Below are 21,797 nucleotides of genomic sequence, written 5' to 3'. Positions count from 1 at the left end.
AAAAAAAAAAAAAAGAAAGGAAAAAAGAAGAAAAACAAAGCTGGAAACATTCGCAGACTTTCAGCAACGAATAGCACGACGACAAACGAGCATTTTAGAAGAAGTTCTTGAAGGCAACGTTTTTCACGACGATTTCCACCCCGTGTAAAAATCGAGGGAAACGAAACCGACCGCGAAACAATATCGAGATCCTCGAACCGAATCACAATGGGATTCAGGCGGGTCGGTCGGATTCGCTGCATCGCGACTCCACGTCCCGGATAATCTCGAGAGGGGGAACCATTCATTTCGGTCTTTCGTCGCAGCGAAGAATGAGCCACCGATGGGCCAGCCACACGACGAGAATTGAATTTCGTCACCGCTCAGCCGTGATAAAACGAGGAAAACGGCAGAGCGCGAGCGAGCGAGCGCGCGTACGCCGCGCTTCTCCCGGCTTCTCCGTTCACGTCGCATCCGCCGTTGACGTTTTCACTTGTTAACCTCGGCAACTTGCCGTCTCGTCGTGGATCTGAGGATTATTCATCACCGCAACTACCAAGGGGGAGGGACGGTTTCCATAATGGGGTGGAAGTGAGGGGGAGGGGGAGGTCGGGGGTTGGTTGTGGGGGATGATGGCTGACACAACGACATCGGTGGAAAGAGGAAGAAGCAAAGAGGAAAGCAGGAGGTTAGGGAAACCGGGGCGGAGGGGTAGAACCGGGACAACAGCGTATTCCATGTTCCCTCGTGTCACTGATTATTCCATTTACGAGCCATGCCGCATGATTCTGAATAGAGGTACACACTGCGCCGGGTAGATTCACCTCGAATCCCTTTCCCGCCCTCTGTTTCTCTCTCGCTTCCTGTCTAACGCTCTCTCTTTCTCTCTCTGTTCATCTATCCAACTCGCCCTGGCTCTTAGTTTGCCTAGTGTCTCTCACGCTAGCCACCGTGCATCGTCTCACTCGCGCCGACTATCCATAGTCTATCCATAGGTAGAAAAGGAGTCTCGTCTGAATCGGAAATCAATCGAATCGGCACGCTAGGTGAACCCCCCCCCCTCCCCCCGATTTGATCTAGCTGCTGGCATCGACGTCATTCGCGTCTCAAAAATCTCCAAGTTGCGGCCGATCTATTCGAATCGATCTATACTGGATACTCATACTAGGCTCTGCGAACCTTCCGTATTTCACGGGAGGTGGTAAAGAAAAAAAAAAAAAAGAATGGACCGAAGAAAATGTGACATAGTTAGATGTGCCGTTTACGATTCGACGGAGTTAAAACCTCGTTAAAACCGAATGCGAAACGCGACCCGTCACCGACGTCGCCCCGGGCGCGGATTTCCAATTTGAGAAGAATCGCGCGCGTTTGCCGTCGGATTGAACGCAATTATCGTTGCTTTAATAAATTTTCATCGCTCCGTCAAAATTCGTAGCCGTTTCGGGTTTAATTGCCGGATCGAGGCCGCCCGTGTCATCGATTATAATTATACGGCTCGGGTTTCACCGGGTCGCTGCCTAAATTACGTAATTGAGAAAATATTTTGGGCCTCGTGTCAAAAAATATAAAATACTCGCGTTAATTGTTAGTCGAAACTGAAATGTACACCGAGAAAACGTACAGAGAAAGTTTGAAGTGGATTTAAAACTCTTGTTTCAACCGTATCTATTATATATGACGCAAAGATTCTACCGCAATCTAGAAGTCTCGATAGGCAAGCGAGAAATTATGCAGCCTCAAGCAGGATTTCGAAAAAAAAGAGCCCCTTTTTAAGGTGTGTACACGAGAACGGAATAAAAAATGTTGCGATAGCAACGTCGACGATACGGTCTACATCGAATATGCGACACGAGCAAACACGCGGATTGTCGTGCTTGTGCATGCAAATTCGCCGCGGATGCAGGTGCGGCGACAGCGACATCGTTGGCCACGTGCACCGGTAGTGGTGACAGTGGTGCAATGTACCCGAATTAGTCGTCCGAAGACATACGGGTAAGGGAAATTGTTGGAGCGAAGGGTGCACCGGCTCCTCGCCCCTTCATTCATGCATAAAATCCATATTCTTCGGAGGAAACAACGTGCTTCATCGCAAGGAAGCCCGGTCGCTATGTCGTCGTATCAGAGACAACCCTTTTTGGTCCTAGTCAAACCCGGCGTTTGTATGCTCTATCGTGCTACAACCGAGATTATATTCGAAGGGTGCCGCGTTGCCAGAAAATTCGTAGAAACTTTTGTAGGAATTTTTAACTCGACTATTTGGAAATTTCTAGCTACCTCCATTGGGACTTGTTTGCATCATAAATTGCGTTCTATTTCCTGACCTAACTCCATTTACTTGTTTCAATGTTTTATAAGTTTCCTCGCACGGGTATGGTCGTAGATAAATTTAAATTGTCAGGAAATTCATGTTTGTTATTTAATGAACATTTTACGTACAGAAAAATTATTCAGAAAAATAAATTGCGAATTCGTCAATAACTAGAATGTTTCGAAAGAAATTCAATTAAAATGGTCAATTACCAAACTAAAAAATAACTTAGTTGGAGACAGTTTCATTTGATCGTGCTGACAGTACTGTAGCATCGATAATTAACATGTCAATGAACGTCCTATTCTAATTACGTTTACAATTAATACCTATCTTTCAGCAGATAACACAATTAAAAGAAGATCCTAACGATTCTAATTATCGTTTCGCGTGAACGATCGATTTTGTGTAACGTCCTCTCCATTACCATTAAAAAAAGTTGCACGGCGCGAATATGAAGAGTAGCAAACTCTAAAGAAAGAAAAAAGAAAGAAAGAAAGAAAGAAAGAAAGAAAATGTCGAGAATAGATTTCTGCAATCACGAAGCTCGGTTGCACTCGAGTTTGAATTCGTCGTGGGCATCATCGACCGATCGAAAGAACACCCATTACGCGTCCACGTAACAAGATATTGAATTTCTGTGGGGTTGTGAACCCCAGTCTCGAGCGGATTCGTGCCTTGAGATATAATAGGAACGCCTCCACACCTACTCGGCCGTGCTGTATTTCAGACCTCTCGCCACTTGAGCCACAGAGCGACTATACACACTCTAACAAACGCCCATTTTCAGACAATGAATATTTTAGTGCGCCCATGAAAGCACGCTCGAGCGCTTTTTTTTTTGTCCTTGCCGCCCTCGTCACAAAAGGCATCATCGCTGCACCGTGTACGTGACGATCCTAACCCCTTGATCATTCAAGGAACACCGCTAGTAACTGGATCAAGTAACGGTACTCTCTCTTGTCCTAGGAAGGTTCATTGTTTTCGACCCTTTCGCGCAACAGATCCAGTGATATCGTGCATCTTGACTGATTTATGGTCCTATCCACAAGAACAAACGCGGAGATTGCGCTTACTTTACCCTGAAGCGATTCCTTTACGATTGCATCGAAATACTTCTAAACATCACGTCCCGGAAATATATGAAGAGTTGAATTTTAAAAATTGAATTTTGATCCACTGGATTTCAACAAAAACTTTATGGATGATATTGGGAACTTTCATACAAAAAACTGAATTATTATTTCCAATTTTGTTTTGTTTCAAAAAAAAAAAATAATAAATAAAGTATAAGAGAAAAATATTTTAACCGCTTGTAACATATTATATAAATATTATATGAATATTCAATATTTTTCTCAACGATACTTTTTACCGATATTTATATTTTAAATATTTAATTTTAATAAATTTTATCGGCAGAAGTTATAGTCGCATGTATTACCTATAAAAGATTTCTGCTATACCGATACACGTTATTTGCACAATTCCAAAAAAAAATACAGATCACAGATTAAGAATAGATTACATCACGACTCTAAAATGATTTGGTATTACAAACAAGATATAGGATTATGCTATGTTGTGAAATACAGAATACATTTGACATTTTCTTGGGAATTCCTTTCCTCGTTACTCTTTTACCCTTTTTGTGTCACATGCGACATTATCGATACAATTTAGAATACGAGTATGACATTAATAGTGATTGGAATTAAAACTAAATTTAATTATAAAATTACAAACAATTTTTAATTAACCATTTCCTTCACTCTAATTTATAATAATTATCAGTTTAAGCTTCCAAAGTTAAATGCAAAAAATAACTAAATTTTTGTAATTTCAGAACTCAATGAAAGTCGTCCTAATTTAATTATTTAATATTTAATATTTAATAATATATACACAAACATAACTGCAACTGATCACATATTCATCTGTTTATAAGACGTCAATGTCTATTCCTCGATGTGTAGAATTAACAACAACAAAAATTGTATGGAAATAGACGCGAAAAGACACAAAAAGAATTTTAAAAATTTTTATCGTAATACCGATAATATTTCTGTATTTTGCATGTTTTAATTTTACCTCAAATTATAATGTATTGTGTATTCTATTTTATTAATTTAATAAATCACCAAAATTCTAATATTGAAAGAATAAAATATTCAATGAGCAATCATTCAATTAATTGACATTAAGCTTTAATGAATTATTGGAATTCTAATATTGAAAGAAAAAGTTCTAACAATGAGCTCTGAAATAAATATTAATACAAATAACCTCGGGTGATCTCTTCATCAAAGCGCATTGTCGAAAGCATGAAAGCAGTTGTACAGCTGCTTTGATTTCGAAATTTACACATCGCAAAATTTCCTCTTGCACATTAAATTTAATATATTTTTGTACGGAAAGGTTGAATTTCAATATCTTTGTATTTTAAATTAATTGTAATTATTATACATTCATAATGTCAATTAAATCATTTAAAATATTATTATGAGAGAATAAAAGATGAAATTAAAAATGTTTTGTTATTAAAATTATTCAGAATATGTATTATCATTATTATTGTAATAATGATCATTACAATCTTTATTACAACGAAATCGGAGGACATTTGACTTCTCCACTCATTATCACAGATTATTGAATAAAATAAAAATTATTTCAATATTGATGTGGATAACATTCTGAATTCATTCTGATTATAAATGTAATTGTGATGAATATATTTTCGACCACAGATTATCAATTAATATTATTATATCATTATATGTATCATTCATACTGATGATTAACATTATATTAATATTAAATATTATAAAATTTTAATGGTCAATATCATATTATTAATATGAAAAAAAAACCCGATGTGCAAGAAAACCTATCCTAAACTAATAAATAAACAATGAAAAATAAAATGTAATACTACTCACGAGTATATATAAATACCCATGGTCACTATGCTCGAAACAAATTCTACGTATATATCTATACACCAGTCACCATGTCAATTCGGACTTTTCATCCTACATGACTGAGTGACTAGAAGAACAAAAATGCATACTTACATTTTTAACTCTTTAAGAAGTCCACAGACGGGAATCCAAAAGTGTAATTTATGAAAAACCTTTAACAAAAAATGAAATATTATAACTTGCCAAAATCAAACAAACATATAATGTGTCTGTATAACAGAGACACTTACGTTCTTGATTTAATGGGGAGACTAGATCCTCTTGTGAAAATTTATGACTCTAATACCGAAAACGAATATTAAAATATATATTCATGTTAAAAATAAAAAGCTACTGACGTGTCCGTTTAAATTATCCTCGGCGAACAAACACTGACTCTAATTCCGCGTATGAACTCTAACTGGATTTATAATCACTGCAAAAGCTATTGCATTTTGAGAACTATTAAAAATAATTTTACGTAACAAACACTGACTCTATCAATCGCATTGCGCGCGATCACCAAAATTTCCTGAAAATAATATTGTAAAATATTAGTATAATGAGGAAAGAAGGAGGGGGGGAGGGGGGAAAGATATCATATAAAAGAAGACGTAAAATATTTCATTTTTATATCATCTTTCTTTTTTTTTTAACGAGCATTTGCATAAAAATACTGCTGTTTTTCTAATTGCAAATCTACTAATAAGTTACTATTTTATTAATAGAGAACTATTATATTAAAATTATTCATTATTATAATTGTGTGACTATTCATTATCAGAGATTGAAACATGTTTTCTCGTACTAACCTACGTCACGTGTAATAAATATTTGAGAATGCTCGCAAGAGACCAAGGTATGATACAAAAACAAATCATAACAGACGCGTTTAGTCTTGACTCGAAACATGTTGTGTTATAATGTTTGTTTACGAGTTACTGGCAAAGTTATCAACGGAGAGGTTCAAAAACAACATTATTACAAAGGATATACGTATTCGAAATGTAGAAATTATTTCAACTTTTCGTTCATTCTACGTATACATTAATTGCCCATATATTAAACGTCCATTATTCATGACTCCATAATGTACATATACGTCTGCCTTTGTAACAGTAAATCAAATATTACCAAATCTGCATAGCAAAATCATTCGTGCTCCTTCGAAGTACAAAATTTCGGCAAATAACCTGTACAAAAAATAACCAAGGATTTAAGATTAATATACAAAGCTAACACTAATTATATTAAAATAAAACAACGAACACGTTTAAATTTTGTCTCAAAAGTTCGCAATACAAGTGGTTGGTAACTCTGACTGTCGCTAACAATCAACGAAGTATGAATATCAAGTTCGAGAAACTATTCAATTACGTTGAGACAATATGCAAACAGGTATTAAATAAATACATAAGAGTTAAACGAACCTGCTAAAGTAATTTATAAACGGTGATAGCGCATTAGAAGCAGTTGAAATGACATGTCGAACGGAGCAATACATGTGGACACCACACTTCTCACTGCACAAGTGACACTGTCTTGCGCAAAATTGTCAGCTCGTTGCTTTCCTATTGGCTAGCGCCAATTGGTTCCTCTTTCGTTTAAAGCGCGCGCAAAATTGAAATATTGCACGCGCGACATTCAACATCTGGTCGACGAATTATATCAGCTTCTGACTAAATAACAATAAAAACTTATTAAAATTAAATACATATACAAAAAGAAATATGTACATGTACACTGTAATAAACAATTTCTTGAAAAAATTGAATTTTAAAAAATATTTTTGCAGTTGAAAAAATTATTATACGAAATATAAAATTTTATTTTTCTATAATATTTGTGTCTATATTTTGCTTTATACATATTTAATGAATAAACCATTAATTGGATTCTTAATTTCATAGAAAAATTTTGTTATAATTTAAACCACACTGTACTGAATCGATAACGTCGCATGTGACATGAGAATGATCACGAATGGATATGAAGAAATATAAATGTCAGGACTATTTTATCCTTAATCAACACTGATTTTGTATCTTTTCTCTTTTTATATTCTAATTTATATAATTTTATATAAAAATTTACTAACCATTTCAACTACTATAAAGCAATCTCATTTTATGATGAATCGGTAATGTTGAAAATGATACTGAAATGATAAAAAGGATTTAGAGTTCCAGAAATGCGACAAAATGTATTAGATGTTTAATTCTTCGTTTCTAACAGAATATATATAACTTCTATAAACAAAATTTCTAATTTTTAAAACGATCGCTATATCAGAAAATGTGACACAAAATCTTACAAGATACTATGCTTTTACATATGCTTTGTTTATTTTACAATTATTGATGTTAAAATTGGATATAATTATAAATTTAAAAATTATTATTTGTTATTTTCGTAATTTATAAATATAAATAAATCTACATTTTTTTGCATATATTTTTAAATGGAATTTTACTTCTATTTGATTTTATCTCTTAATCAATTTAAGTGCAAATTCATGTAAATTTGGGCTCTGAAAATAGAAGTTGGTCAGTATCGTTACATCAATTTTAAGGGACATGAAAATTCATGATAAAAACTACTTATATTTACTAAGCAAACAGGTATCTCGTTGCGAACGTAGGCAAAATATTATTTAAACAGTTTTGTAACACTCTATTAGGTAATTTAACATAAACTGCAAAAAGTTCCTATACCAATTTATTTCCCATTTAACAATTTTCAACAAATAACAGAGATAATAAAAAGTTAAAGCTCACTGAAAGTAAATTCTAAATGAATTTCTCTTTCAATGCTAACGAATCAATAATTGCAAAGAAAAACGATGCGATAAAAAAAAGACCTTGTAACTGAAAAAAATGTTACTTTTGTTACAATAAATATTCTTCCAATTATCTATAATCGTTTGCTATATATATCCGTATAGTATACGTATACGGAATACATATGAAGTGGACAAAATTGGCTGCATAACGTATCTATTCGCTGTCTAGAGATAGAGAACAAAAAAATCGAATATGGGACTACTATTGTCCAGCTGTCCAGTAATGGACGACCCTCTTTTAGCTCGAGCTAATAATGCCGAATTGATCCGGGACGCTTTTCGGTGATTATATTTCACGAACGTTTGCCTTTTATTAGAACCGTACTAAGAAAAGCAAATTTTTTACTAGATTTTTTTCTCTGTCCGGCTGTTTATGGCTTCGCGTTTTTCAGACATCTGCGCTTCAAATCCTTTTTTATGTGTACCGACGTATAAAAAATTGAAATAAACGTAAAAGTTAGGCAACTTCGTTACAATATTATACGCAAAACTTTCGCACTCGTATTGCTTGCAATAAATATCTACGTCTAAATTATCAAACAAACTGCATTATCTGTCACAATATTTCAAAATAAGTGACATTTGCATAACATTGAGGCGAACGAAACGCAATTGCAACGAAACGATGTAATCATAGGAACTATACTATTTACGTTAGATTATATGAATGTCACCAATAAATAAATGATGAGTTAAATTTTTACATACATTCTTTTTCTTTTTACTCCCTTTATGCAGCAATCTACGTCCACGCGATCTTTCTAAGAAAAAAAAAGCAACCGTTATTGAATTGTCGAATCTGTGGCCATCCGTGTGGCGCGTATCCTGTGACACGGCTACTCGTTCATATTTTTTGCCGGCTCTTTTTCCCATCGGTGATTCGATTATTCAAGAGGGAGGAACGAAAAAAAAAACGCGAAATAAGAGCTGACCAAAGTATATACGATAGCTCGCATGCTCGAGAAACGTATCCGTCAATTCATTTTCACCGTATTAATTTGCACCAGAATCTCTTTTGCTATCGAGCTCTTCGGACAAAGGGCGATTCGTTTTCGAATTTAGATGCATCGATAAGTGGCACTTTACCGTTCAATGCGCGGAAATTTTACAAAAGGATTATCTTCTTTTCTTTTTTTTTCTCTCTTCCTTTTCCACGATTGCAAAAGGGAGAATACGATTGCCGCCATAGTATAGTTCAGTGTAACAACTATAAATAACAGGAATAGATCGCAGGATGGGAAAACGACAGAAGCAGACGCGGACCGCCAATTGAAATGCATCATGCGATTCAAAATTATTGGTCTATGTCTCGCAAAGTTCTCGGTCCTCGTGTAATATCATTAATTTGGAACAGCGAATACGAAAACAGACGTAACTTCATTATCATTATCAATACCGCACCGAAATCGCGTGACAAGTGTGCAACCGCAAAAGCGGAACGCCCTAGCCTACGCTTGAACGCTATTGGCCAGCCGCTCTAATTTATCCTTTAAATAATTCACTATCTCGGCTATCCTGTCGATTTTTGATCGGTAAAGAAAGAAAATATCCCGCGAGACAGGTGTGCCGTAATTAGACACGTGCCATGAATGCGACGTGGCCACGATTAAATTGCAAGGAACTCGGTACTCGGTCAGGCTGAAAAGCAAATTGTATATCGGACAGAGTAATTTTGTTTAGTAAGAGAAAAGGATGCGCGCGTAAATGTTTGTGACCCACGTTGAGTCCAATTTTTTTCCAATAAATTATTCGCAGAATGGTAATTTTCTATCCCGACTGCATGCAATGGATTATCATACAAGTGTTGCACTTGTTGAACTCTATTTTTGGTCGCTTCTTCGAAGCATGATGCATTTGCTGCGATAATGCCACGAAAAATTACAAGCATTTTTCGAAGTTCGTGGAGTGCTTAAACAATAGAATATCGAGGATTCGCGAGATGAATGCCGACTGACTTTTCGTGTGATCAAGAACTAATTGAAAATTGACTTTGAACGATTGATCGATGAGTTCGAAATTTCCATTTGAATGTAACACTCTGAGGAATTTAATACTGTGTGTATGATAAAGCAAGTGCATGAGGGTGAAATAGTGCCTGTCATTGAGTACAACACTGACAATGTAACGCGACGAGTTTGATACTTGAGTTTGGCACTGCCTGCTAAAAGTCTGAATTTTCTGCGTTGTACTTAATTTTAGTTAACAGGTGTTGGTAAATCAGCGAAAAATCTTTACGACCAAACAATGTAGTGGGCAATGACCATTAATAATCGATACTGAATATCAGCCAAACAGATAGCGATCGAACGATCGTAACAACTGTCAATAAACGACCGCGAAATAAAACAAACTGTCTTAAAAACAATGAGTTTGACCGTCTTTTTTAACAAACGATATTCCAGGATGGTATGTACTGTTAACAGAAAATAAAATGAATAAACATCGCGTTACTATTTTTACTTAGATACATGTACTTGCAATATTTTTCACTAACAAGAAAGTAGAGAAAGAGGAGCGTAATTTCGTTTTGGATACCAAACTGCGAGACGGCAATGCGAAAAGGAGAGAAGAAGAAAGGAAACATCGGCTGGTCATCGAGCTCCCTCGAGTACTTTTCGAAAAAAAATATCTCTTTCGCGTAGGTGCGAGTGTCTTTCGCGAGATTCTGCGCGTCATTTCCCGTGGAATGGAAGGAAACTCCTGAGAGGAGGCTCGTACCAGTTCGGACTTGTCCGTGAGGCTAAACTAATTTGCTGCGTGAGGGTAGTCGCTGGGTTAGAGCTTGAAGTGGGGTGACACAGGGTCGAGGCAGATGGAAAGTTCAGAGGGGATGAAGGGAGAGTCATCTGATTCCGCGTAGTGGGAGAACCGAATTCCGAGTGACCAGTAAAAATGCCACCCCACGCGCCCCTCCCCTTTCCCCCCTTTGCCGCTTTCCGTCACTTTCTCTTTCCGCTTCGCTTTCTTCCCTCTTCCTTCATTTCGTCTCCCTTCTCTTTCGGATCCTTTACCCTCACCAGGCCTACCTCCGGGGTGTAGGAAGGACTGTGAACTGGGGTAAAAGACTGTTCGTGCTGAGTCGCGAGGAGGACGGTGATAGCTTTGAGACGCGCCGATATGTTTGTGTCTGTGGGTGAGCGCCTTTTTTAACGCACGTGTGTGCAGGTGCGTAAGTCTGAGAAAGGAGGAAGTGCCTTAACGAAGAAAGACTTTCTCAGTGACGGGTTACCTTCCTCCAAACACCCTCCACCTTTCCACGTACGCGCAAAAATCTTCCTTCAACATCTATCCTGAGAAAATCATTAACGAATCTTCGAAACAAAAAACGAACGTTGCATCGGTCAGAGAAACTTACAATGTGGATTTAACATCGTGGAAATTGACATTAATTTCATATCATAGGTGTCAATCAAATAGATACGTCTATCGTACAAAAATGATGGTATCAAAGAGCATCAATTTTACAAGACAGAGCTTAAACGTCGTAAGGAAGAAAAATAAGTTGAAGAAAACGCAAGGAGCCAACAAGAGCTTAGGAAGATGTCGTCCCTGACTTTGAAAGAGGGTGGCAGAGAGTAAGGGGTGAGTTCACTTGGGGGACTAGAAGCTAGGGTATGGGGACGGTAGCGGGGATGGGGGGTTGAATCAGCGCGGGGGTGTATGGGGGAATTAGTAGATGGCCGTGGACAATGTGGGGGATACTTTCTCATATCAAGTATGGCCGCCATCGTGGCACGATGGCCAAAACAATAGTAAGTAGAAAGACCCGTAAGCAATTGTCGTTCCTCGCAATTCCTCGCTAACGTTGCTTTTCTTTTCCTTTTTTTTTTTTTTTTTTCTTTCCATCCCTTCTATTTTCGAAATTCTTAGTTTCGAATTAAGCCCTTGAGACGACGAGAGAGTATACTTTAGACGTTTTCCATTGTTTTTCTCGTGTTTCAGTGCGCAGTGAATAAAGTGATGTTGTCGTCGTTATCGTCGCCGTTATCAGTCGCGAGCTCGTGCCTCGTTTATTGGACAGGAGTCATCGCCGTATCACTATAATTAATAAATGGATAATGACGAGAAATCAACTAACCGTGAACGTTTCGAATTCTTTCACGTGGGAAAGTTGCTTCTGATTACGGTAAGTCTTTAACGAGGACTTTCTAAACTAAAAAGGCTTGTGTATCTCTAGTAAATAGAGATCATCACTATAATTCATTGCCATTCAATTGTTCCAACCACCGTCGTCAATGCAAATGCTGCTTATCTTTTATTCAAACCATCAGTAACGACGAATCATCAGCGTCCTTTGAATTTCGTCCGTTTTCCGTAAATAAACTTGGCGCAACAGTATGTGCAACTGCTCCTGTACATCCTCACATTCGGCCTTCGCGGTTCTCGCGATGAATTTTCCTCTATGGAATTCTTAGAAATTCTTAGAAATCGTGTACGATTAATTAAAATTCACTGAAATTATCGATGAGTAAATACGAAGAAACCAGCGACTTGGAGCATTGAATTTCTAAAACGACGCTACACCGTTGCCTATTCGACGAAGACTAAGAGGCCGTCCGATATCCGTCGACGTCTTTTGCATGCGAATACTCCACGTGGTTCATCCGACGACACGCATTGCGCAGATCCAACTTTCCCCACCTTCGTGTCAATCGCACCTTTTACATATTTATTTCAGGTACGAATATAACACGCCACTGGCGTTAATGTGACCACGATCGCGTGAGCGTGTTGAATACTTTTCCAAAAAAAAATACATATTTTCACTTATTTCCGATACAACGTCTGGAAGAAAATTATCTAAATTATCTCGTCCTCCAGTTTGTGTACCTTTTAAATTTCATTCGTACATTTTTTTATTTAAAACGCGCTAGTATTTTGAAAATTGCCGAAGATACAAATCTTGGAAGAAAGAAATTTTCTCGTAAAACGTGTCGTATGTAAGTCTCAACGAGTCCGAGCGAAGTAATTGATTCAACAGTATAATGAAGCTACGTATCTTTTTACAAATTCACTTCCTCGTTGAAACTTTAAAAGCGGAGATACAACCGGCTCGGCTGGCCCTCAGCGATTCGCAATTGCAGAGACGTCAATCACGAGAAAGAAGGTCGAACCGGCGAGACGAAGCATGCTAGATGTTTAAAGAAAGCGAGGAGCGGGTGGGTGGATAGATTTTCAGTACTGGCGCGATGATATTTGTCTTGTTTACGGACAGACTTATGCGCGTGTGCGAACCAGTGAAGTTCGCTGCTCGATCAATAGGCCTCTACTGAAATCACATATAAACGCACTCACGCGCGCACACACACACACACACAAACACACACATATACACAGGTTACAGTTCCGAACGAACACACGCACGTTTAGTATCAACGCAAAAACTCCGCGAGCTTTTCTTTTTCTACACGGAGAACCGGGATGATCGAACGACCGGACGCGATACTTTCATAATTTACCCCTCTCGTCGTCTTATCGATTCCAGAAATTCCGGTTCTTACTGCCGCTCCCGCTCGGTTTGTCTTTAAAAGAGTTCGATGATCTGATCCCATGGAGGACAATCTTATCTCGCGCGTTTCTACAAATACCGTCTATTCTTTTTATCGCCTTTTCTTGCGCAAATACACGCGTATGTGCTTTGTTTCCAAGAAACGGGTTACGGCGAAAACAGGTGAAACAGATATAAAACACGAAACGACGTAGAAGTCGAGCATCTTGACCGACAATCTCGTACACAGCCTGCTGTTTCGTCGAATCATATCGATTCACCGCATTCAATATTAATTACCGTGCAAACCCTCGCCGAAAACGCATAATTTATCGTGCCATCGTTCCACGACGCGGCTGAAGGAGTCAGCTGCGACCGCATCACGCATCAGCGTACGCGGCATATGTTGTCGCAGCATCGTCGCATTTTGTCGCAAGTTGAAACATTGTTTACCAAGGTGTAGCACGCCCACGCGACAGCGCCACGAAACGATTTCAGGAAACGATTTCAGAAGAGGAGCATATGCAAGACACCGTGCATCCACGATAATACCTCTTTCGCTGGCCGTCCCTTCGTATCGCAAACGCGCGCGATAGTTATTTCCTTCTATCCCCCTTTTTCTGCGTCGTGCTTTCCACTCTTTAACAACATGTTTTTCTCGACACCCTTTCGAGAACTATGAAATGCCCCTCGAGTCCCCTTCCCTTTTATCGTTCGTTCGATATGTCATTCATCCAATTTCGGCTAGAAACGGTGCAAAGGCTTTTCCACAATACAGTCGGCGGGGCCAACGGCATACCATACGGGCGTATTTACGCGTATTTTTCGAAAATCCGTCAAACGTTACGCAGAAATGCGGGTTTTGCCTCGCAACCATCCGCCCCTCTGGTCCCGGCCTATTTTTCAACCCCCGCGTAATCCAATTTCTGTACACTGACAGGCGGCCGATCCAAATTTCGAATAATGATCCTGCGTCATTGTCGATGCCGAAAGGTGACGCGTACACACGGGATCCGAACTTTTGCAATTAACGTTCAGGATATATTTCAGAAAACTCAATGGTAACGCGTACAGCGTCCCGACTACAAAATATACATATAGGTGATATACATATAGGATATATGTGAAACGAAGTTTTTTAACATGAAAAATACCAAACTTTGGATGTGGAAAGCTCCAGGTGTTCAAAGATAAAGCATACCCGGTTAAAGACAGAAACGTGAAGCAACAGACAACCGACTTTTCGATAATTACACAAGGACGGATTATTCCTTCCGTTAAATCGTCAAATCTTTCAGTCGAACGCGATTGGCCTTTGATCCTCGAATCGGGGCGGAATCAATCGAAACAGTTCGAAAATCATCTGTTCAGGGAATGTAGCAAACGATGCTTCGTTAACGTGGTGGGGAGGGACATTCGTGTGATGGCTCTCTGAAGGTGGTAGGGACGAAAACGATGTGACAGGCCCTTCATAGGGCACCGTGCCTGCACCTAACAGTAACCTGGGAGAGTTCACAGAGGCGTAAGCGTGCCGAGCATCATAGATTAACACCTTTTCGAGATCTTTAAAGATCTCTCGGTCGAGAGTACTTGTACACAGTAACACGGGCAGTTGTCCCTTTCGATTCCGTTTAAGGATTCACCGCGTCTCCCTCCGTTTATTCGACAACCAACTTTAGTCCAATTTCATCCCTCCGAGCAGTTTTAGCACGAACGAACGAATATCTTTGAGTAAAAATACCCTCCTCTTAGCCCCTCGTTTGGCCGAGACGTCCCGTGGAAATCGTAAAATTTATATCGAGTAGCTCGTTCTTTCGAGGGTTCGTCTGACCAACAGCATAGGTAACCCCTCGGTTTACCTACCCTCCTTGATGCCACGTGCCAATAACGCATTTCGAGCATTCTTGACGTCTTGGATAGGAGAAAGAAAGCAGGCGAGGAAACGATTGTTGCTCGCCCGGACCTGCTACGTGCTACGTGTATATAGTTTTAACAAGAAAGTGCTGTTTACGCGCGATTTCTTCGATAAAAATGCGCGATAAAGTTCTACGTGATACTCAATGGAATTGTGCTGTTTCGAAGCTGCTATGTTTACATTCAACAATGTTTATTGGACGGTCTCGAGACAAGGATGTTCCTCGAACGATTTCAATCGGTGGCGTTTAATCTTTTACGAAGAACTCTTTTCTTTTTCTTTATCGGTAAGGAAACTTGTGTCGTAATATTTTCAAAAATATGATTCCCCCCGGTTTCCTCTTCTCCTTTCTTCTTTTTGCCGCAATTCTTCGATCGTGTAATTTCGCTTGCTGTCGTTCGGTCTCGCCGCGGGCATTACCACTAGTCAGAAGCTATCACGGTTCAACGACCTGGCCATTATTTTCGTGACAGGAGGCACGGGTCTGTCAACTTCAATTAGTAATTACGGAGCTTCTGAAATGCATATTCGTACTATCCTCTGAATTCAGCCCTAAAGTATGGACGTACGTATATGAGTCATATAGTAGGTTCCCCAAACGTCTCCCTTTTCTGGCTCTGTTCATTCGCGTATAGGGTGTCTCGTCGAGGCAAAGGCCGTCAACTTGCGCGTACTTCTTTCTGCACGACGCTCGTTAGGCAGTTCTATTTTCATCCGTATCTATCATCTCCTGTCTATCTATCTCGTCGCGATAATACGTAAACGGTGAAACAGAACCAGGAATACGGATGAAATTTCAGAATTCCATCGATCTGGTCGCGTTTTTTATTAGCGAATGCCAGGATCTCGGTCGTTCGATCTCATGTTTTCTACGAGAAAAGGAAGCAGGATGGCGGCCGACGTCGCGACGATGTCGCGAAGGCTAGGTGAATGCAAATGACAATAACGATCAAGGGGTGTTGATTTTTGTTCGGCAGAGCGACGAGAGTGATCGATAAGGTGGTGCGGGATCGGGACGCTGTCACGTCCTGGAAAGATGTCCTCAACGATGGCGCATGAGACGACGATATCGGAGTTGACGGAATTGGACAGCGACGGATCGAGTTGCGGTGAACGCGACGCGAGGAAACGTCTTCGTTTCGACGTGGATTCGACCGGGCCGAAGAAGAGGCGAAAACAAACGACGCCCGTGAGATTCTCCTCGACGTTGGTGCCCGGCGCGCACGAGGAATCGAACGAGGACGAGGACGAGGACGAGGACAGCGAAGGTAAGCTGTCGTCGCAATCACCCGTGCCGTGTCAATCGTCGATAAGGGACGAGAACCTGACTAACGAATTCCGTTGCAAATACTGTAGTCAGTTTTTCGACAGTAAAGAAACGCTGAACGTTCACCTCGACAATGAGCACGGCTCCGCGAGTCAGAGTCGAAATAGGTCTCCGAATGCCGCGGTCAAACAAGAATCGTCTCAGCAGCTGGACCAATCCGAGAATCCCGTTAATTTGCTTAGCGTGAAGGACTTCGCGATAAATTGGCTAGCCAGCGGGCAACACGTGCAATCGCACAACGCACAAATGCAGACGCAGAACGAGGAATCCTGGATGCTCGGATCGGTCAATCAAATCCCACCGTTGCCCAACCACTTGCAAATCCTTTCTGGCTTTCCTAGCGCGTTGGCGCAATATTTACCCGTGCCCGCGTTCCCGTTAACAGATTCCGGTTCGATGGTGAAACCGTCGTTAGGACCAACGCCGGTCAGGATCTTTAATCCGGAAGCGTACTGTGATCTGTGCAATAAAGAATTCTGCAACAAGTATTTCCTCAAGACGCACAAAGCGAACAAGCACGGCATCTACGCCGATTCGCCGGGACCTAGCACCATGGACAATAGCATTCCAGGGCCATTGTTCCCTACCAACTATTCTAGTAACGTGATTAAGCTCGAACTACCCCCTACGCCACCTACGCCGACCGTCGCGTGCGATCTCTGTCAGAAGCGTTTCAAGAACGAGGAATCGATGCGCAAACACAAGCAAAAGATGCACACCGAGCTGCTGGATCAGTCGCAGGAGTCGCAGTCCATCAATTTGTCGCAAAACGAGGAGGACAGGGACACCCCGAGGGACAGCCTCGGTGGTATGGAGACGTTGTTTAAACAAGAGTACGGGATAGAGCAGGAGGACGCGACGTTCGTACCAGCGCCCAGGCATCTATCGCCTCAATCGATTCAGCAGGCACGGGACTCGGGTTTCAGCGCCGATCGGCTTCGTCGTTTGGGCGTTATTAATCCGGAGGCGTTCTGCGAGATATGCTGCAAAGAGTATTGCAACAAGTACTTCCTGCGTACGCACAAAATGAAGAGGCACGGCATCGTCGTTCATGACAACGAGAGATCGCCCAGTAATCAAGGAACGGCGCCCAGCTGGCATCAAGTGCAGACCAGCCCGTTGAATCTGATCGTGACGGAGTCGAATTCTGGTAGCACGGAGTCGAACGAACGAGCAGCCGGCGACGACTACGAGTGCAAATCGTGCGGGATACGTTTCCAGACGATTGGCCTGTATCAAGCACACTGTCGGAAGATGCACGAGAGCGAGGAGCAGCAGTCGCCCAGGCCAGACTGCGAGTTGGACGCGGCCGATCAACGAAACGACTCGATCTCGGAGGATCTTCAGAAATTGCAGACGATGCTGTTGCAGTTGAACGGGCTTAAGTCTAGCAAGGGGTTATCGTGCAACGTGTGCGGAAAAGAATCCGAGACCAGAGCTGCGTTGCATATTCATATGATAACGGAGCACGGAGCTAGCCAAGAAGATTCAACGTCCTCGCCGCAAGAAAAATCACCGTTAACCACAACCGTCGCGTTCTGCGCCCTCTGCGGCAAGGATTACGCGAGCCAAGACGCTCTCAGGAAGCACATCGCCGACGAACATCAACCACCGATTTCGAACACCACTCTTCCTCACACCCCTACGGCGACAACGACCAATACGAATTCGACCAGCCAAACTCCGACGGAGAGGAAAGTCACGTCGATGACGCCCACGTCCAGCTACTGCGAGATATGCAACAAGGAGTTGTGCAATAAGTACTTCATGAAGACGCACATGCAAAGAATGCACGGCATCGAGATCGAGAACGGAGCCCAGATCGGAGGTGTGATATGCAACATTTGCAACAAGGAGCTGTGCAGCAAGTACTTTCTGCGCGTTCACAAGCACAACACTCACGGCATAGTCGATGAAAATACTGCCAGTTCGGTGAAACAGGAGGCCCACGAAACAACGAGCGCGGACGATGCTGCTTTGAAACCGGAACAGCTCGGTGATCTGAGCCACAGATACTTCACTCACTTTACAGAGGTTTGTCCGATCTGTAGCAGGAGGTTCCGTAGTGTAAAGTGGCTAAAGGCACACCTGATGGGTGATCATGGGAAAACAGGTGTCGACAAGTGGCGCGAAATGGAGCAACAGTATCAAACGATGCCGAAATCAGGGAACAGAGCAGTAAACATAACATCGAAGAGTGCTCAACAGAGCTCGAACCTGAAGATACCGAATGGATTTGAAATGTCGCAACAACTCAAGTCCACCGACTACACTGGCTTGGGTAATCAAGTTCTGTCGAATTTACTGGGGTCGTCTACCGAAGATCAGCAGCTGAAAAGCTATCGTTGCTCCTATTGCAATTTCACGACTACCGTGCTGCCATTCCTCTTTCTTCACGAAAGGTCTCACGTGATTTCGCACGACAACATGGAAGGAGACAAATCGCTGCAGTGCCCGGTCTGCTCGCAAGCTTTTCATCAGCCGGAGATGTTGCATCAGCATCTACTCGCGTCGCACCAGTTCCCCACTTTGCTGCCACATTTTCAACCCCCTGTGTTTAACAATTTAAGCCTGGACGCGGAGAAGTTGAACGAAGCCAAAGAGAAACTCGACGTGGAGGCAAAGGAGGATCGCACCGAGAACAATTCGCAGGCCATTGCCAGTCAACATATTCCCCCCGATCCGACGGGAAACAAACGACAGGACGAAACGGCGGTGCAAGTCACGCCTCACGGTGTGTATAAATGCGCGCAGTGCGGCTACGCGACGACCAACTTGAACAGGATCAAAAAGCACGTGAGGAAAGACCACAGAACGATCAGCGATCCTACCGATAGCGTGCTCGCCGAGCTCAGCAGAACTCTGAAAGACGTTGCCAATAAGCACAAGGTGCCAGCTTGCTACGCGACGCCGCAGGACATGAATTCGAATCCTGACAAGACGATCATGCAGCCGTTTCTAATCGAGGAACAGGACACGATGCAAGCTGGAGAGGAGTCCAGCTCGGAGAGGCGATTCGCGCCGGCTTTGGTCTATTTGCCGGTTAAGTCGAGAATCAACAACGCGTTCACCGCGTCCTTCACCCTCAGTCCTGCTTGAAACTCTTCCTTCTTTGCATCACTACTCCTACGGATATTATACGACTCGTTTCTACGTCTGCGATTTGAGCACGTGTTATAAGTTCCTATGTAAAGTGTAAGGGAATAGTTAGGGAAAGTTTATATATATTTTTCATATACGTGGCTCGTTTCGAAAGGTACACCCACCATTCATTCGTTGTTTCGCGTACCGGCGTGACTATCTTGGTGATAACGATCCTCACTGCGAATATTTCCTGGATATTTGCCGTTCTCATCATACGCTTTTATCGCGCGGTGAACGCGAGGATCGGGAAATTTCGGTCCTTTCTTTTTACGTACGTGTATCTGTCTGTCGTTTGCTTGTTCCATGACTTTCTTTCATACGACGTGTAACGTTCATATGTACAGAGTATTTATTGAATATTTTTTTAAACAACGACTTCTTGGATTAATTTTTTGATAGATAGTACGAGAAAACGGATCCCGCGTTTCAAGGCCACCGTTGTTATAGCGTTCCGATTCGGGAACGTTTTACTGTATATAATATAATCGTATAACCAACACGAACGGGTGATCAAAAAAAGTTCCTATTTTAAACGCGACCTCCGAAGAGAACATCCTAGACTGTGTCTAACGTTTCGAGCAGTAGCATCTTTTGTTCGTTCGTTTCGATTATTCTCGTGATCCCGTAATTTTGCTTTCTGCTCAAGTCCAGGAATTACGAGCGTCACAAGATAGAAAGAGAAACAAAAGAATTATACGCGAGGTCGTATCGATGTTAGTCGGACGTCGTCGATATATCGATGATTTTTTTTTTTTTTCATTTTTCGCGATCGTGCTAGTCAATATTTTATATATAAATATAAATATAAATATAAATATAAATATAAATATAAATATAAATATATATATATATACATACACACACACACATATATGTATAAGCAAAGTTGAAAGGTAGGGAAGAAGATTTATAGAAGTATTTATATGTAGACGCGTTAATATATGATGAATAACGTGCGAATTGAGAGAGAGAGAGAGAGAGAGAGAAAGAGAGAGAGAAAAAAGGTGACGATAAAAAAGAAAAAGAAAAAAGGAAAACGTAAAGAAGCGTAATTACCGTAACCGTGAGGCGAGCATGATTAAATCTACGGTTACGATATTTAAGTATCAACGAGCAGTGAAAGCCAATCAACTCAGGGTCGACACAGTATAACCCGTAACAAAAAGTACAATCGTATACACAGCCAACGCATCGCATAGAATTAAAATAAATATATCGATATAACGTTGCGCAAGCCGCGGAGGATATCAAATAATACGCCAATCGATCTCTTCCCGTTTTTGGAAGGGACAAATCGACCACATTTCGAGAACACTTACGACTGTACGATACCCCCCGTTTCGTAATTTAAATTTACGATTGATGCTGTACGCGCCTGTCTGATTATCTATCTAAACCGTAAGATTTTACATAGTTCTAGTCGTTTACAAGAAATAGCGAGCGTCTAACCGGCGTCGGAAACGCGAAGTTCCTTCCTGAAATGACGCCTTTCAACCTCGTGCCTTGCAGCTGAATGAAATTGAGAATCAAAATTTCGTTACCGCCATATATAGGAGTCGGAATAGAAGTTGGATACGATCCGAGTGTCCACGGCGTGATGTCGTTTATTTCTGCTGTCCGTATACACACACAGAAAACAATTCGTGTACCACGATAATCCTCTCGACCTCGTAATGGCCGTTTCCTCTCTTCTTTCTTTTTTCATACGTGTAATCGTATCGTGCCTGTCCGTTACGATTGACCTCGCCGATTACGAAAGGCTGGCCAACGTGGCCTTCAATGCCCGCGATTTAAATTTTAAATCCGACGGAAAGAGAATCAATCAAAAAAA

At 41.1% G+C, this 21,797-nt stretch overlaps 2 protein-coding genes across 5 annotated transcripts in view; one reads left to right on the top strand and one right to left on the bottom strand.

Moving 5' to 3' along the window:
* The window catches only part of LOC122532917 (Down syndrome cell adhesion molecule-like protein Dscam2), a 187,235-nt gene that overhangs the window by 145,911 nt on the left and 19,527 nt on the right, over positions 1–21,797 (bottom strand). For all 3 annotated transcript variants that reach the window (XM_043662107.1, XM_043662108.1, XM_043662109.1), the window contains exons 3-6: positions 6,681–6,929; positions 6,385–6,443; positions 5,502–5,782; positions 5,365–5,423 (exon numbers count right to left, since the gene is read on the bottom strand). The gene's annotated coding sequence lies outside the window, so the exon portion shown is untranslated. The remainder of the gene's footprint in view (positions 1–5,364; positions 5,424–5,501; positions 5,783–6,384; positions 6,444–6,680; positions 6,930–21,797) is intronic.
* LOC122532918 (zinc finger protein 423) lies at positions 11,769–20,027 on the top strand. 2 transcript variants are annotated; one of them, XM_043662112.1, is made up of 2 exons: positions 11,769–11,844; positions 16,473–20,027. In XM_043662112.1, exon 2 carries the CDS (start codon positions 16,532–16,534, stop codon positions 19,919–19,921), a length of 3,390 nt encoding a protein of 1,129 aa, XP_043518047.1. In that variant the 5' UTR covers positions 11,769–11,844; positions 16,473–16,531; the 3' UTR covers positions 19,922–20,027. The 2 variants fall into 2 exon arrangements, with proteins under 2 accessions (XP_043518047.1, XP_043518046.1); XM_043662111.1 differs by lacking the exon at positions 11,769–11,844 and adding an exon at positions 12,163–12,218.

The sequence above is a fragment of the Frieseomelitta varia genome, unplaced genomic scaffold (genome assembly GCF_011392965.1).
Source record: "Frieseomelitta varia isolate USP_RPSP 00005682 unplaced genomic scaffold, Fvar_1.2 scaffold_483, whole genome shotgun sequence".
Lineage (NCBI taxonomy): Eukaryota > Metazoa > Arthropoda > Insecta > Hymenoptera > Apidae > Frieseomelitta > Frieseomelitta varia.
This window is presented reverse-complemented; position numbering and strand designations above follow the sequence as displayed.